Below are 16,975 nucleotides of genomic sequence, written 5' to 3'. Positions count from 1 at the left end.
ATTCTCAGCTACCGCGCGCAGCAACACCCTGGACAGGGCTTTCTCCCCTGGGCCATGGGTCTTTTCCATTGCTCGGTCTGATCCCCAGGCTTTGCTCCAAAACCTGATTAAATCCCCCGTCTCCGGGAGCCTTCCCTGCCTCTCAGTGCCTCAGTCTCCCTTCTATAAAGTGGAGGTAAAATACTATTATCTCCTACGGTTTTTGTTTTTGTTTTACAACAGCGCTCGGCCCATAGCAATGCTCATGAAGTTACTATCCTTGCTGTTACTCTCTATTAATTCTGCTCGGCAGGACCTAAGAGATGAGTTAAACACCTCTGGCTTAACAAGTGGGGAAACAGCAGCTCAGAGCAGTTAAGGGACTTGCTCAAGGTCTTAAAAATGAGTCAGAGGCCCACAGGATTGTACGGCCAGTCATTCATTTATTGATTGATTCATCCCATTCATTCAACACATAATTACTGAGCACCTACTATGTGTTCCCCCCATCCTAGGCGCTGGCAATACAAAGACTACCAAGAAGTCCTCCCCTCCTGGAGCTGACATTTCAGCACGGAGGCCTTGAGCCCCTCTCCACAGTTCTAACAACAGGCACCCGCCTGTTACCAGAAAGTAGGTGCTCAGTAAATGCCTGTTAGTGGGACTGGATGCGGGTGTGTCCTTCCTGATGGGTTGTCTATTATGCTTGATTTTCACCAGTATCTTCTTGCAGGGCCTTCACACTGGACAAATCCCTGTTTTGTAAGGAATAATCTATAAGTTAACTTTTATTGAAGGCTAACTAAGTGCCAGACAGTGGAGGCTTTATAGAGGTGACCTCACTTGATTTCATAAACAAGCCTGTGTAAGAAATATTACTATCCCTCTTGTCTTTTACAGATGAGGAAACTCTCCGAGACAACATGATTATCTGAGGTCACATCACACAGATGGTGAGTGGGGAAAGCAGACTTGGAACCCAGGGTTCTTGGACTCTGAACATCTGTCTGCCAGACTGGGTCTCACGTTTTTTACACTATGCCCCCAGCCACTAGAAGGGCTCTTCTTAGTAATGCTGAAAGCAGCCAGAGGGCCGTGAACAGATCACCGCGGCCCATTATGTCCAAGAGAGTAGAGGGAACGTGGCTGTGTGAGACAGGGTGCTTGCTCTCAACTTGCTTCCACGGCAGCCAAGCAGAAACACAACTGAATACCCATCCCTACGAGATTCTGCAGCTTGAAACCCTTGCCCACACGCCCAGCTTGCTCAGCTCCCTTTCCTGCAGTTCTTACCACATCTGCCCAGAGTCGGGATGGGTCCCACTGTGTGGAGCGCTCTCTCTCCGTGGCAGAGCTCAGATCTGACTTCTCTGAGTTTCCAGACTTCACATTTAGCCCTGCTCTGTCTTGGCTCTTGGAGGGCTCAGGGAGAGTGTGAGGAAACGAAGCAACTTGGCAGAATGAGCTTGCCAGTTCACCTGGAGGCCAGATGTGAAATCCTCTTGGACAGAGAGGGAGGCTGGTGATCAGAGGAGCTAGTGGCCAGAGGCTTCCAGGGGAGTCAGCCTTCACTGCCCTCAAGAGCCCAGGGAGAGGACACTTCAGTGAGCATCAGGAGCCTGTTCAAAACATGGATTCCTGGGGTCCATCATCCAGAGATTCTGCTTTAGAGGGCCAGATGGGTCTGTAAGCTTGCACATTTAACAAGAGCACTGGGCAGTTCAGAAGCTGGGTTCTCCATCAGGCCGCGGGGGCTGCCATAACAGAAATACCACCGACTGGGTGGCTTAAACAACAGAAATCTATCTTCTCACAGTTCTGGCTGCTGGAAGTCCAAACTCAAGGTGCCAGCATGGTTGGTTTCCGGTGAGGCCTGGCCTTTCTTCCTGGCTTGCAGGCAGCCACCTTCTCCGTGCACACACACCCTTGGTGTCTCTTCCTCTTGTAAGGACACCAGTATTACTGGATCAGGGCCCCACCCTGATTACCTCATTTAACTTTTATTACCTCCTTTAAGGCCTTATCTCTGAGTCATATTGGGGGTTAGGGCTTTCACATGGATTTTGATGGGGGGTGAGAGGGGAGACACACAATTTGGTGCATAGCAGGTCCACAGACCTCATGGAAATACTGCTGTTGGAGGCAGGAAGCCAGTCAAGGGTTAGAGCCTGCGAGTGCGGTGGTCAGAATTTCATTTCAGGAGGATGCTTGTGGACCATTTTGGTCTGGTGAGTTCCGTTTTCCTGTGCCCCCTCTGACCACTGAGTGTCCCCCTAAACAAGATGCTTTTCCTCTTGAGGCCTAAGGTGAAGCAGGTGGACCATCTATCTAAAGGCCCTTCTGGTGTCAAGCTTCCTGATTAATCCACTACTTTCTTCATGATATGGTCTTTTTCCATCCCTGAAGTCAATTGAGCACCTTCTGGACAAGGCCCCGTAGGCCTGGAGAGCACTTATCAAGGCCGGGAGGGACACTCACCTACCTGAAGTAGATGGCCCAGGTGGGCAGACATATGGGCCTGAAGACCTCGGGGGTGGAGGGGGTGGGACGCCTAGGGAGGGTAAGTGGAGAAGGGACAGTCGGATTTATGTTTCCATCTCTTCTCTGCCTGGACCCTGCAGCTGTGTCCCGCAGGTTTCCCAGCTTGCCTTCTGGAATGTCACAGAGGCACGAGAGTGGTCTTTAGGCAACATAAATCCAGCAATGTCACACCATGCTTAACAGTTTTCCAGTAGTTCTCACTGCACTCAGAATAAATCCAAACCTCGTGCCTTCAAGGCCTTCTGTGACTGGCCCCTGACCACCTCGTGCTTCAACAGTCACTCTCTTGCCCTTGCCTACTGCACTCCAGTGAGCCTGGCCTTCTGCTGATCCCACTCAGGGGCCCTGCCCTGGCGCACTCGCCACTTGGCGCGCTCCGCATCTCCCCCACTGACCTCCGTGACTGCTTCACCTGCACAGAGGCCTTCCTCCTCCCCCACTCAAGGACATGCCCTTGCCCCCTAGGCTCACTCCTTCACGTCATCCTGTTCTTGATTCTGAAATTTTACTTTTTAAAGATTTTTTAGTAATCTCTCCACCCACCATGGGGTTCGAACTTACGACCCTGAGGGCAAGAATCACATGCTCTACCAACTGAGCCAGCCAGGCGCCCTTGATTCTGAAATTTTAAATTTATTGTCGGTCTCTCTCACCAGAACATAAGCTCCATGAGGATAAGGCCTCGTCTTTTGCTCTGTTCTATCCCTGTATCAGTTTCCTCGACCTGAAGTAAAGGAGTACCACAGGCTCGGTGGCTTCCACAACACAAATGTGTTTTCTCACATTCTGGAAATGATAAATCGAGGAGTTGGTAGGGGTGGGAGGGAAGGATCTATTCCAGGCCTCTCCCTTTGGCTTGTAGGTGACCATCCTCTCCCCACAGCTTCACATTGCCTTCCCTCCGTACAAGTCCGAGTCCAAACTTGCTCTTCTTACAAGGACACCAGTCATGCTGGATCAGAGCCCACCCTAATGGCCCCATTTTAACTTAATCACCTCAGTAAAGACCCTATCTCCAAGTAGGATTACATTCTGAGGTACCGGGGGTTAGGACTTCAACACAAGAATTTGGGAGGGACACAGTTCAGCCCATAGTACTCCCTAGGAGCTAGAGTATGTCTGACACATCATAAAAGCTCAATAGAAACGTGTTGGCTGACCGGCTGCAGCTTGGGGAATGGCCTGAAGAGGGTGAGCCCGAAGAAGGACCAGTTAGGAAGCCGGGCAAACACTCCAGGCCTGAGGGGATGGAGACGCGTACTTGTCAAGTGTGTATGAACACTCCCTGTGCCAGGCCAGACACTGGGAAGACCTCTGTGAAGTAGATACAGACCCTGCCTTTGTGGACCCCACACTTTGGTGGGGTCTGCGATCAAATAACCAGGCAACTGCACTTAGAAGCAGGGCAGGAGGGTAGAGAGGAAGGGCAGATTCTGTTTAAATAGAAGATTTGGGGCTGGAGCTGCCAAATCATCCCCAGGGAGTTCTTCTGAGCCTGGAACGTGCCAGGCCTGCGCCTGACAGCAAGGCTAGTGTCCTTGACCCGGACAGCCTCATGTATCAACTTCCTGCTTACAACCCTCTAATGGCCTTCCACTGCACCTACAGTCATGTCCCCCCTCCCTCCCCACGGCCTACAAGGGCCACCTGCACCCTCTGCTTTCACTCACATACTCCAGACGTGCTGGCCTTTCCTCTGCTCCTTGAACTTGTCAAGTTCATGCCTGCCTCAGGGCCTTTGTTGCTGCTGTTCTCTCTGCATGGCTGCTCTTACATTCAGGTCTCAGCTAAAATGTCACCTCCTCAGAAAGGCCTTCTCTGATGAGCCCAAGCCCATCACATTTTGTCACATCCCACTTTTATTTTCCTCATGATCCTCATCTGGAACGCTCCTGCTCGGCTCTTTACACATCTGTCCCTTTTCCCTCACCCCCCAATGAAATGTCAGCTCCACAGGGAGGGGCCGGCACCGAGTATTACCTGCTTGCTTAATGGAGGAGCAAGCACTGGCCTCCTCCTCTCTCGCTCCAGTCAGCCGCCAGGGGCTGAGTTTTCTCCCTATACGTTTAACATCCTCTTGCGGTCGCCCCACCTGGGTCCAGACCCCACTCCTGCCTGCCTCTCATCCCCATCTCCAATGCATTCTCCAGGTCTGCCCTGTGCACTCGGGTTCCGGAAGGGCTGGTCACACTTGGATTTCTGTGCCTTTGCAAAGTCTATTCCCTCTACTGGAATACCTTCTCCTTTCTCTCTCTGGCACCGGCCACAGCACCTCTCATCCTTGGTTCTTGGGATTCCCTAGCACTTTCTCTGATTTCTTTTCTTCTAACTGAAGCAAGTACAAGCTTTTACCTTCACCAAAACAGCTTTGTTTCCTGACTTGATTTAATCTGTCTGCAGCCATTTTAATCCAACAATTTCCCAGTGAACGTGAATTCAGTGGACTTTCATTCTCTACAGTTTAAACTCAATCTCCTCAAGGTTGTTTCTTTTCATCTCCCCCTCCTCTGGCCCTGGGGCTCACATTCGATGTGTAGGAGGGGTCACCCAAATGCCAGGGAAGCATGTTTGGGTGGGTGGGGGGAGGCACCCATTCCTTGGACATCCTCTGTTCTGGACCCCGTGGGTCTCCTGCTCCAGGGAGAACTCTCTTCCATAATTCTGCCATGGCCCCATCTGTGCTGGCCTCTCCTTCCACTGTGGTTTCCGGTCAGAAGCTTCTTTTCCTGCTACATCTGAGGGTTCCTGGTACATACGGGTCACTCTGAACTGCCCTCAGCCCCAAATACCAGGCCTTCTGGATATGCCAGACCTCCCACAGCTCCTCTGCACCTTTCCTGGACCGCAGTGAGTCGGCCTTCCCAGTGTGAGGCCTGGAGGCCTGCCAACATCCTGCATTACTGACTGCCCCAGGCCAGAAAGGCTTTATTCTCATCTGCCCCCTGCCTCAGTTTAGTGGGGTGAGGCTGGGGCAGGGAGAAACCCATCTCTTGGCTCTCTCTGGCTTCCGAACAACTCTCCTGCCTGATTGGCGGTGTTGGTTACAGGCAGCTCTCCACCTCCTTCGTATCTTTTTAGTATGATACCTGGGACTGTCTTTGGCTTCTGAAACTCAGGATTTGTCACCTTTGTTCAGCCCAATGTGACACCTCCCTGGTTTGTGATGAGGCTGTGAGCAACTCCAGAGGCGGGCCTCTTTTCAGCCATCTGTGTCCTGGTGCCTCGAGGGTCCGTACATCCTCGGGGAAAGGTGTGCTGAGAATGCATAACCCCCAGGGCGGAGCTGGGCTCTCTCGGCTTTGCTGATGGGTGGGCAGGAGCTTCCGTCTTCCTTCCAGGTTTCTGCCTGGTAAGGCCTGGCCCCCAGCCTTCCTTCTCTTCCCTGCAGTGGGTGGGCAGACAGGTTCCCTAGTGGGGAAATGGCACACTCTGCCAGGCCTCTTAGGCATTTTCTCCTAACATCAGCTCAGCCTTGTGTGTGCTGACAGGCCCTGGGCCCAGAGCCCGGCCTGGTGGGGAAAACACTGGCTTTCCCACAGCTGGGGGCTGGGGCAGAGAGGGCAGGGGGCCAGCCTGGGAGTGGTGCTCAGAAATGTGGCAGAGGCCAGGGATGGGATCCTATCCAGCCTTGACCAACAGAGGGAGGGGAGAAATGGGCATGTTTCTCCTCCTCCGGCCCATTCAGTTTCCCTCTGAAGTCAGCCTCTGATAGAGTGCCCAGGATGGAAAGCCTTTCACAGGGTGCCCCCAAGTGGTCTTTTGGGGAAGCACACCCATTCCATAGATCAACAATTACTGCGGGATCCTGCTAAATTGCTAACCTGTGAGGCTAGCAGCATCGCTGCTACCTTATTGATAAAACGGAGGCCAGACGAGATCAAGGGACTCTTAGGTGCCCTTCCAGCCCCTGAGTTGTGAGATGACTTGTCTCAGCCCAAAGTGACAGTACCAGCTTTTGAACCAAGGTTTTTTCTGGTTGAAAGTCAGCCTGTGTCCCTGTCCTGCAACCTCTCTAGGAAGCCCTTTCTGAGTTGAAAGGGCATGGGGGGGTCCCTTGGTCCCATTCTTGATCTGATGCATACATCAGCTCTGCCATCCCCTCCCATACAAGTTATCAATCTCTGCTTGAGCACTCCAGCAATGATGGAATCATGACCTCACAGAGCTCTGGACAGCTGCTGGCAGTGGTATATCGTAGGGGGGAAGGGACAGTTACGGCCACTGAGGGCAGAAGGCAGACCTGAGCTAGGGATGCTCCCCGTCTCTGGGGAGATGGGAAGGCACAGAGAAGCAAGGATGAACACCGGTCCTCCGTGGCAGCACTACCAGCCTGCAAGATTTTGAGGTGATGCCTCCTGTCCTGTTGGACAGAGGGGAGCTCAAAGGCTGGCCTTTTGAGGATTCCCAGATGAGGGTGATGGGAGGCAAAGACTCCGGCTGCAGGACTGGCTAAGGGTAGTGACATGTGCAAGGCCTTGGTCTCCTTGTCTGAGTCAGTGATTCCTGCACTGCCTACCCACAGAGCCAGCTGGAGAAGAGCGGCAAAGGCCTGGGAAGGAGAGAGTGCGGCAGTGTGCAGCTGCCCTTCCCCAGGCTAGGTGCTGTCATTTAGATGTAAATGTGCACAGGCCTCTGGACTGTCAATACCCAGGGGAGTGGCCTGGGAGTCTTGTGCTCGGCCTGCTGGGGAAGGCAGTGGCTGCCGCCTCCTGCCAGGCCTTGGGGGAATCATGAATCTTCTCTGAGCTGTGCTCTCCTTGACATTAAGGATTCAAGGATTCTCCCCAAATCGGCACATCCCCTCCTCTCTGCTGCCACACACCCTCTGACCTGAGACTGTTCACATTGCTGTCTTCCTGTTCAGGTCATCTCTGGAGCAGAAGCACGCTCATCAGTGGTGAGGAGCACGGCCTGTGGCAGGGCCAGACTGCATTAGGATGCTGTCTGGGAGGCTTACGGGCCCACCTATCCTGAAGGCTGGGCATGTGGGGGCCCTCCCCAGGCACTGATGTTTTGCGTCCTTCCCCAGGATCACCGATCACCCCTGGCACCCTACCCACCAAATGCTGCCTCCTCTACCAGATTCCACAGAACGCACAGGCAATGCCTGAATTCCTCCGACAGTGCCAAACTGGTCCTGATACATATAGCTCTGACCATAGAGTTCTTCCCAACGATGCAGAAATCTCTTCTTTAGAGCTTCTACCCACCGGACCTTGTTCAGCCCAACAGACCCAAAAAGAGCAAGCCCAACCCTTCCACAAGGGCAACTGTGAAAGATCACAAAACAGTCATTCTACTTCTTGCCAATTCAGTAGCAGTCAGCACATGGCGCTGGACGCTTTGTACCCAGGACCCTTCCTCAGGCCACGCTCTAGTTTGCTGTGTGCCTCAAAGTACAGGACACGGCATAGACAGCATCAGACTACATGCTGTGAGCAGTGGAAGTTTCATGCCACAGCTTGGGAAGCACGAATGTGCAGCTAGGATGAGAGCTGCAGGCTCACAGCACCTGAGCCTGGGACAGACTCAGTACACCGTACATGCTGAAGGAAAAGAGCATAATGGTGCTTGGCACAAAGACCCGTGGGTGTAAGAAACTGGCACACAGGGCCAAGTGGCTTCAGCGCTGGTGCAGCCCCCTACCCTTGCCGGACCTGTCTCCTCCCAGGCCACCACGCAGCTGGGCACTCATGTCATCAGTCCCCAACTGACACTTCCAGACTGGGAGCCAACTAAGTGTGCCCTTGAGTCCAGGCAGAAGAATACCTTATGTGCCAGAGGCAGAATTCAACGAGCAAACCAAGGAATTAAAGTCCAAAAGGCAGGTTCACCAATGAGACAATTCTGACCTGGTTTACAGCAGCTGCTACTTACTGCTCTCGAGAGGCAAAAACCCCGGAGGTTCTCACGCGGACATCTAAAAGATGACCCCCGCAGCCACAGCCATGCGTAATCCCTAGCGGGGGCATGCCTGTAGCACTTTACAGTGAGCCCAGCCCTCTCCTTCCCGATCCTGAATTTTCTTCAAGCGCTCATTATAAATCACAGCCACATCTACTGAGCACTTACCATGTCCCAGGCGCTGTGCCTAGTGCTTTCATATACAACCTCAGTTAATTCTCATGATCCTTTAAGACAGAAACAACTATATTTACAGATGAGGAAACTCGTGTCTGAGGTTTAGCAGTAAGCAGGGGAAGGCAGGATTAGAACACAGGCCTCTAGGGCTTCTGGCCCATGTTTCTAACCACCATTTGCTATGCTGTTTCAGGATCCTGGGGCCCTGTGTCCTCCTCCCTGCTTAGGAGGCCAGCGATGATGTGGCTGTTGTCCTGGCCCCTGGGCCTCTGCTCCAAGCTCATCACCTCTCTTGGGTCTCCACCACAGGGTGGTACCCGAGGCTCTGAAATACCTAGTCCTTCAAGCATGACGGAGAGCTGCTTTATCACGACACGGAGCTGTCCCCGGGGCAGAGCGACTCTGCACCTCTACCTCAAAACCCAACCCTCCTAGAGCAGGAGGGCACGCGTCCCAGCTACCTCGCTTCCAACTTCAATCTCCAACCTCAGCTGTTTTCCATTACGGTTCTGTTTCTTTCTTCTTCTCTACTAATAAAACAGTTAAAGACAATTCTGACCATTTTGTTTTATTTGTTAAATTGCTAAAAAGTCATCAGGGAAAACCTTAACAAAAAATGAAATTGACAGATTTAAATATCAGTGAAGTCCACTTTTCATTCCTACACTGTTATGTGCCTAAAATGACCATCTCAGGGTAAGCCACCTGGGACCCCTGAGTTGTATGGGAAACATCACTCACAGCACCAGCTTCGCCAGGGCACGACGGGTGTGCGCTGACATGAACCCTGGTTGGTGGGAAGGGAGCAGACCGAGGAAAGAGAGCAAAGGTGGAGCCAAGGCCTAACGGCTGCTCTCATACAACAATGAACACAGTTGAGAGGGAGCCACTTACGGGTGACCGTGCAGAACATGCCTTCTGCAGTTCGTGGGGAGGCTGCACGGGACGCAGGCCTCAAAGTTCGGCTTCCTTGCCCCTGGGTGTGTTCAGATCCTCCCCACTGACTTGTGCGCTGGTAAGAGAGCACAGACAACGCAAAGCAGAGCACATCACCATGCCAGGATCACCACAAGGACAAGGACAGACAGACAAACCCACAGGAACATCACTTTTAAGGGGAAGCAAAGAAGCAAAGCAGAAGGAAACCCAGAAAGATAAAGTTAGAGGAAAGGAAGTATCCTTCTGTTCTCCATCAGCTGGTGGTTTTCTGTTCTCCAAAGTCAAGACTTCTCAAGTTGGTTTTCTTTTGTCATCCTCTTCTTCTTTATTTTAGAGAGTTCCAACACAGTTCCTGGGATAGTTCGTGGTTTTAGCTCTTGATATAAAACTCAAACATTAAAATCAGATCAATCTGCAGAGGGCTGGGAAGAGAGGAAGGCCAGTATTACCTTACAACTAAATTTAAGCTTGTTTTGACATCTAATTTGTGCTCCTAAAATAGCTAAGTGTGTGGGGGGGGAGGGGGCTGAAGGGGTGTTTGTGCAGCCCACCACTGACGTTCATAAGTGCAGGAATGTGAACAGAAATACGGAACCCTCTCTGCTGCCCAGCCTGCGAGGTGAGAAAACAGAAGCTCTGTCCACGAGGGAAGGAAGACACCGAGACTCTCACAGGAGATCCACGAGGTGGCCGGTGAAGTCCATGTGACGTGGGGCTCTCAAAGGCACACTTGCAGGAATGGAAGGGGTTAAAGCTTCAAGTAGAAACAAAATGTGTTTTAAATACTTCAATACTGACAAATATTTGCTACTTTAGGTGCTCCTGAAGGCCAAAGAAGTTTTTTGTCTCATTTTTCTCAGTGAATTGTTAAGACAAAATTGGCATCCTGTCCGAACAAAACTGGCATCCTGTCCAGAGTTGTGGTTAAATGTGCCCCGACTGAAACACCCAGGGTGCTGGGGCGATGCTTTCTGCAGGTGGGACACCTTAAGTTCCCCTGCATGTGTGGCTTCACCAGGGCCTAAGGACACATCCACCTTGCCTGCGTGCAGTCGCTTTGCTAAGGTTTCTGCCCACAACGCCCAGGAGCCCCAAGACCAACACCACCAGCTCCACATGAGGCAGATTTTTCCTAAGGAGCTGTAAACGCACAGGCTGGTCCGAGCAGTCTGGTACTACTGGATGCCGTGGAGTTCCGAGCAGCCAGTTACTTTCCAAGGGAATCATCACCTCTGCTGCCTGCCTGTCTGGGGAAAAGAGAGGGAATCCACAAGCTAACAGCTGGCTTAGGGAGGCCACAGGACAAAGGGAATGGTCACAAAGTTGAGATTCTGAACTCTCAGGCTTCCAAATACTTTATATTTAAATAGGAACTGAGTTTGGGGACGCTGTCCATGCACAGATACGATGTCATAAACAAGGTTCAGTAATAGCAATAATTTAACACCTAAGCTTACAGGCTAAGCCCTCTCTTGTGAATATGGACCCCACATGATCTAACAGTCTTTGCCAAGCAAGGACCAGCAACAGCCCAGGAGCAAGGTGTCTAGCAAGCTAAATGCTGAGCTAGGAGGAGGTGGACACCACAGTGAATAGGCACATGGTAGTTTCATCATCTAAGGGAACAGTTTCTGGAACACAGACCTCTCCCTGTGAGCTGGCCCTTTCCTGGGCTTGGCACCAGGGGGGCTTTCCCACCAAGACCACATTGTAAAAGTTAATGGCTAGGGGAAAGAATTCAACATGATGTAATAGGAGAAAACACACTTATCAGACAGACTGCTAAGTGCTGGCTGAAAGCCAGGACCCAGGGCCAGCTATAGCAGGCTTGTGCTTGGGAAACGCTAACAAGAAAAAGGGGAGTGTGAAAGACGGGAAATGCAATGTTTTGAAATTCAAATCCTAAAGGCAAAGTAAAAATCTTCTCTCCAGTGATGAGAAATCACCAAAAATTAAAGTGGTGCCATCTGACTTACTCTAACATCTCCTAGGCCCAGGCCACGTGTAGAGACTGATAATCTGTAACTTCCTGTAGCAACCAAAGAAATGCTCTAGTTCGTTGCACCTTATCTCAGAAATGGCGTGACATAAAAACCCAACTCTTATTTGGGTCACATGTGAACAAGACAGTCACAAAGGAGGGGCCGCTCCAGAGGTCAGCCTTGCATCAAAGAGGCTAATTAATAAGCACCCAACACTCAACCCAATCACTAATCAATAGCCAGGGAGAAAAATGCATGTCACAACAAGGGCAGAAATCACTTCTAGAAGGAACTATTACTGGGGTTCCCTTCCAGGATCAATCTCCACATTGTATAAATATGGATGGGTGTGCCCAATGTGCTTTGGAAGTAAAAAGAAGTCCAAAGGGCGAAAACAGTATTTTTTGATGCTTCAAGGATTTCTCATGATACTGGCATCTTGGAATTCCCTACCAGGCCCCCAACTGATACCAGAGAAAGGGTTCCAGAAATATCTCTAGAAGATTTCCCCGGGCACCTAGGCTTTATAAAAGAAACAGAAAGTGAGAAAGCTTTTAGAGCTTTTAAAAAAAAAAAAAAAAAAATTCACATATGCCAAAGGGGAAAAAAAAAAAAAAGGAAAGGCAGCTTCTGAGGATCAAGTCTTAAGGGAACAAATGTGGTTTTTGGCAACTTGCAATCAAATAGGATTGTCAGAAAATTCCAAAATCAGACACCAGTACGTTTTCTGAGACACAGAGGGAGCACGCTAAAGACCAGTGGACACTAGGTGGACAGGCATCTCTGCATGAACACTGCCCACGGGGATCCTGGCACACACACGTGGAACAGAATTCCCGGCTGGGTCACTTTCCTCAGTCACAAGGGCAGAACAGGGCTGGGCAGAGGGCATGACCGAAAGGGAAGTTTGCACAGGTCCTGTGTGGTTTTACAAGGAAGGGAGAAAGCGTTCTCCACAGGCTCCTTTCACCCTGTCAGCTCCTGGAGCTCATGGGTCGGGAGGCTCCCCTTATGCCCCTTATACACGCTCGCTCTTTCTCTAACTCCAAGGCCACATAGAGATTTACGGGGACTCTTCAGTTGCTTTAGGTGAGTTCTGACATTAGTCTGTTCCCTAAATTCTTGGTCTAGTTACCAGCAAAGTAGAAAAAGGCAGCACAGCCTCTGCTAAAACACAGCAACAGATTTATCTGAACCAGGACGGAGACCTCTCCCTCTTTGTAAACAGAGTTGGCTATATAATATATATTTATATATTTATATATAGTTTTTTTCTTAATGAAGATTTGACCCCAGCCTGGAGTGAGTGAGGTTGGGAATTGGGGTTTTGGTTTATGGGAGTAATTCTGTCCTTTGTTTTCCCAATTCTCAGTCCAAATGCTTGCACGCTGGAAAATTAAAAGCCACAGAAAGGGAAGGGGGTTTAGAACACATTATCTCTTTGCTCGCACAAAGTACAAGGCGTTTGTTTTTGGATAGTACTTCACATTCTGTTTCTTGTCCATGAGTCCTCCAAATATGATGAGTTCACCCCTGCCTTGGACCACTGTATGCAGGCTGGTTTCAGGAGGTCCGACCACAGAACTGCTATTAAATACTTTCCATTTGACCCGCCCCTTTTCCTTGGTGTCCTTAATGTCTAGCACGTACATCTGCATGGGCTTGCAGTTCATACTCTGGTACAAAGGTTTGCCAACATTTAGGGACTGCGGAGGGTGGTGGCCCAGGCGGCGGGCAATGGGAGGTAAGGAATGTCCATCTCCTTGGGCAGGCCCTGGGCGGGGAACGGGCACTGTTTCTCCACTGCTCAGGTTCTGGCTCCCGGGAGAGCCTGGAGAAGACCCCAGAGGAGGACTTAGTGCTGCAGAGGCTGAGGGGCCTTTGGACGACATTGCTTTGATGGCTTCTAGGCTCCGACGCAGGGCACCTGGGGAGACAGCTCCTGCAAGGGCACTGGCCACATGTGGTGGGGTGTGCACACCATTCGTCTGTTCAGGAGGGTGTCTCATGCTTCCCCCAACTGTCCTGTTATCCACACCATCCATATGATTGCTACTTGAAGCGGGTTTCAGATCCCAATTCAGATCTATTGATCCTAACCTCAGATCTTTCTGATCCGGTAGTGACCCTCGTCGGGGGGCCAAAGAAAGTCCCATTTTGAGGTCATATCCTTCAGTGGTAGATGGAGTGCTAGGAGATATGGCCTGCACAGGGCTGTCCAAGGAAGAGCCACCTACAGCTGCTGTTCCTGGAGACAAATTCCCACCATTGAGGATGGGAGAGCCATCTCCTCTGGCTGGGGAAAGGCTCCCTTCCCGGGAACTTGAGGGGGTCTGCCTTTGAGCTCTGGGCCTCAGTGTGCCCCAGCGGCCATTAACACAAGGGGCTTCATCCATACTCCTTACTGGAGACTGAGAGCGGTACTCTCGGGTTTCAGGAACCAGAGCTGGAGGAGTGGCACTGATAGGTGATGGACGGGAGTTCAAACTGGGGCTGAGTGGGGCTCTTCCACTAGGAGCCTGGCTGAAGACCACCACACACTGCCCCACCTGGAAGACAAAAGACCTGTCTTCAGTTCTGAGCATTCATTTAAGCATCAAACATTTTATTATGAGCATCTGGGCAAGCCAGGCATTTCACAGATACCGGAGATACAGAGATGAGAATAATGTAGTCTGCCTTCTAGGCTAGAAGAGGAGACAGATTCACGGGAATAATCTATGACTGAAGCATGACAAGTGCTATCATTAGAGGTGTATGCAAGATAGGGGTGGGGTGGAGGGAGGAATCAGTTTTTGTTTGGAGACCCTGAGGAAAGGCTCTCAGACAAAGAGATCCTTAAAGCTGTCACTTAAAGGATCAGTGGTGGGGGCGCCTTGCTGACTGTCAGTGGAGCATGTGACTCTTGATCTTGGTGTCAGGAGTTCAATCCCCACGTTCAGCGTAGAGATTACATAAATAAATAAACAAACTTGGGGCGCCTGGGTGGCTCAGTCGGTTAAGTGTCTGCCTTCAGCTCGGGTCATGATCCTGGGGTCCTGAGACTGAGCTCCGAAGCAGGCTCCCTGCTCAGTGGGGAGGCTGCTTTCTCCTCCCCCTCTGCCCCCCACCACCCCACCCCACCCTCCCCTCCCCAGCTAGTGCTCAAGCACGCTTTCTCAAATAAATAAATATACTTAAAAAAAAAAAGGATCAGTGGGGCCCACACAGGTTTCCCATCTAGAGGTTCACATATGAGCAATGCCCAAGGAGCAATGGTTAATGTCCACTTCTTTTATGACATGAAGGTGTTTTTTATTTCCATACGTATTTGCTTGGAAACCTGACAAGCCAATTAGGCTTTATAGTTGGGGCCCTTCTCTCGCTTACCCGACAAGCTGGGTGGCACCACAGTTCTGGGGCCCCATGGTCTTCGTTTTCTACCTTGAGTGGCTGCCAGGCCCAGGGGCCCGAGTGCATGTGCAACAACCAAGCATCCTTGAAGAGCTAGAAGAGAAGGACCAATACCAGGACTCAGGTGAGGTACGCTACACAACACATACACCACACATACATAGTGGGAATCCCAAAGCTGTGCTGTCTGGTCTACAGGGTGTGTGGGCTCTTCGGAAAGAATAGCAACAGGTGTGTGGCGCCTGGGTAGCTCAGTGGGTTAAGCATCTGCCTTTGGCTCAGGTCATGATCTCAGGGTCCTGGGATTGAGCCCCGTATCAGGCTTCCTGCTTAGTGGGGAGCCTGCTTCTCCCTCTCCCTCTGCTGCTCCCCCTGCTTGTGCTTTCTCTCACTCTCTCTCCCACCCTCTGTCATATAAATAAATAAAATCTTAAAAAAAAAAAAAAAAAAGCATAGCAACATTTGTGGTCACTCATTCACTCATGCCCTCATTCATTCACAAACTACCACTGGCATGGAACATGGAATTGTGCTTGTAACCCATGAATCATGATCTCAGGGTCCTGGGTTTTGAATTTTGCCTGTGTGTGTGTCTGTGTGTGTATGTGATTTGGTGGGGGAGAGGGTAGATAATACACACCTGCAACTTTCTGAATCTGCATTCTTAAATAAATTCCATGTAAACTCTGGCAGCAGCCTGTTTTCCTGTCCCACCCCTCCTTGAAAAAATGATAGCAGCAAACCTTACAGCCTAAAGACGAAGTGGGAGTAGGAAGAATATAGATATAAATATGAATGTTTAAGAGACAAATGTCTCTGATTCAAAGCATCTCTCACCCCACCAAAAAAAACCCAAAAAACAAAAACAAAAAAAACAGCAGAGTTTGGCCAGAAAATACCATGGCTATATACCCAAAGTGAAAAAGGTATTCTCTCAATAAAAAGGATGTCATGCTCACAAGGTGAGACAGGGGAGCAAGTTTTAAAGTCTTAGCGGCATGTGCCTTGGAATGCCACACCAGCAATACTCACAGCATTCGGACCGCCACAGCCTCCAAGGATTAAGATAGTTGCATCATCTATGACAATCTGGGGAGAGGAAGACATTTAAAATAAACCTACAAAGACACAGGCATCTGACCTCTTATGCATTAGTGGTATATGAAAATAGCCTACCCAGAACCCAAATTAGAGTATTCTAGTCACCATAAGCTCTCCATTTTCCCAAAACTATGTCAATTCCGATCCCTGCGAACAAATTACTGATGATTCACCTGAATGGATATATTCCTTGTTGATCAAACATTAACATGAGTGTACATAAAATGCAGGGTTCTCTTGAGAAATGAAACAGCAAAGTAAATGCTTTGGGGAGAGGCACAATATAAAGCCACTAAAAATAAACACAACCCATTAGAAGTTGAAAAATAAATACCAGCAAAAAAGAACACAAAGTCTCTTTGGCTTATGCATGTTGGCAGCTTACCTGACTCCCTCCTCCCTTTCCCATCCTAACATGAAGATGCTACAGTGTTTGCTGAATAGTTATTTTAATGCTTGAGCACCTGAGATTGGCCACCTCGAGGATGAGGACTGGGGCCGGAGATGTTCGGCTTGGACCACGCCCACTGCTCAAGGTCAAGGACCCAGACATCGTTGCTCCTATAAGAGAAGGACATAAGGTTGAAGGAGTTGGGAGCTCCCAAGGACCACAGAGCTGATATAAATGAAGTTACATTTAGATTTTATTTTTTAAATTATTAAGTAGGTTCCATGCCCGACATGGGAATTGAACTCATAACCCTGAGATCAAGAGTTGCATGCTCTACTGACTAAGGCAGCCAGGTGCCCTGGAAGTTACATTTATAAAGATGCCCAGCAAAGTGCCATGGTCACAGCATCTTAAACTATATTTTTCTTCCCCTTCTTTCCTTGGAATCCATCTCAAGACCTTCAAACCTTTGCTCTTCCCGCTGACCCATAAGGCCGCTTTTGAGTCATGTCTGCAGCCACATACTAGTACCTAAAAGAGTGAACGAGGGATAGCAGGAAATAGCTAC

At 50.2% G+C, this 16,975-nt stretch overlaps 1 protein-coding gene and 1 long non-coding RNA gene across 3 annotated transcripts in view; one reads left to right on the top strand and one right to left on the bottom strand.

Moving 5' to 3' along the window:
- The first annotated feature begins 23 nt into the window (after positions 1-23).
- LOC123796777 (uncharacterized) lies at positions 24-9,147 on the top strand. The gene is made up of 3 exons (XR_006780815.2): positions 24-175; positions 880-932; positions 8,795-9,147. It is a non-coding gene; the product is annotated as an uncharacterized LOC123796777 (long non-coding RNA).
- Positions 9,148-9,153: 6 nt separating this feature from the next.
- FBXO42 (F-box protein 42) overlaps positions 9,154-16,975 on the bottom strand; it is a 92,246-nt gene continuing 84,424 nt past the window's right edge. For both annotated transcript variants that reach the window (XM_045804285.2, XM_045804287.2), the window contains exons 7-10: positions 16,481-16,577; positions 15,948-16,004; positions 14,892-15,008; positions 9,154-14,071 (exon numbers count right to left, since the gene is read on the bottom strand). In XM_045804285.2, coding sequence (XP_045660241.2) covers positions 12,956-14,071; positions 14,892-15,008; positions 15,948-16,004; positions 16,481-16,577 — 1,387 coding nt within the window. In that variant the 3' untranslated portion in view covers positions 9,154-12,955. The remainder of the gene's footprint in view (positions 14,072-14,891; positions 15,009-15,947; positions 16,005-16,480; positions 16,578-16,975) is intronic.

Source organism: Ursus americanus, chromosome 33 (assembly GCF_024610735.1).
Source record: "Ursus americanus isolate L20-20 chromosome 33, mUrsAme1.1.p, whole genome shotgun sequence".
In the NCBI taxonomy this organism is placed as follows: domain Eukaryota; kingdom Metazoa; phylum Chordata; class Mammalia; order Carnivora; family Ursidae; genus Ursus; species Ursus americanus.
The sequence above is the reverse complement of the archived record's forward strand: the minus strand, read 5'-3'. Positions and strand labels throughout refer to the sequence as shown.